Raw genomic sequence first — 891 nt, forward strand, 5'->3', positions numbered from 1 at the left:
CCAAATTGGTATAAATAAGGATAAGGCAAATAGAGATTTGAGATGCATGCTGAATTGTCCCTCAATAGTCAACCATGACCATTGCTCCTTATAAGTTTAATTTCTAGTGCCAAAGCCTCAGAACTTCATGGTAACTTAGCTTAAATTCCTGTAAGGAATGTACAACTATTCATTTGGTTACAACACCACCTATGCTTTGTAGACATAGGTTAAACAGTGTTTGATGATAATTCAGCCCAAAGAAAGTAACTTTGACAACGATTTTTTCCTCTTAGGAAACGATGTCTGCATCTGTGAAAGGCTCTAACAGCTCCAAACTCCAGGTGTCTGAGTTCATCCTGATGGGACTCCCAGGCATTCACAGCTGGCAGCACTGGCTCTCCTTGCCATTGGCAACACTCTACCTCTCAGCAATTGGTGCTAATATCCTCATCCTTGTCACCATCTGGCAAGACCTTGCTCTTCAGCAGCCTATGTACTATTTCCTAGGCATCCTCTCTGTGGTGGACATGGGCCTGGCCACCACCATCATGCCCAAGATCCTGGCCATCTTCTGGTTTGATGCCAAGGTCATCAGCCTTCCTGAGTGTTTTGCTCAGATTTATGCCATTCACTGCTTTGTGGGCATGGAGTCTGGTATCTTCCTCTGCATGGCTTTTGATAGATATGTAGCTATTTGTCACCCTCTTCGCTACCCATCAATTGTCACCAATGCCTTAATCTTAAGAGCTACTGTGTTCATGGTACTAAGAAATGGCTTGCTTGTCATTCCAGTGCCAGTGCTAGCAGCCCAGCGTGATTATTGCTCCAGGAATGAGATTGAGCACTGCCTATGCTCTAACCTTGGGGTCACCAGCCTGGCTTGTGATGATTGGACGCCAAACAGCATCT

General features: G+C 45.0%; 1 protein-coding gene across 1 annotated transcript; it reads left to right on the top strand.

Moving 5' to 3' along the window:
* Positions 1-281: 281 nt before the first annotated feature.
* Positions 282-885, top strand: LOC115284764 (olfactory receptor 56B1-like; the record flags this gene model as incomplete). The annotated part of the gene is made up of 1 exon (XM_029931237.1): positions 282-885. A coding segment is annotated over exon 1 (604 nt), but the record flags the coding sequence as incomplete, so codon positions are not given.
* Between the last annotated feature and the right edge of the window lie 6 nt (positions 886-891).

Source organism: Suricata suricatta, unplaced genomic scaffold (genome assembly GCF_006229205.1).
Source record: "Suricata suricatta isolate VVHF042 unplaced genomic scaffold, meerkat_22Aug2017_6uvM2_HiC HiC_scaffold_19301, whole genome shotgun sequence".
Taxonomy (NCBI): domain Eukaryota; kingdom Metazoa; phylum Chordata; class Mammalia; order Carnivora; family Herpestidae; genus Suricata; species Suricata suricatta.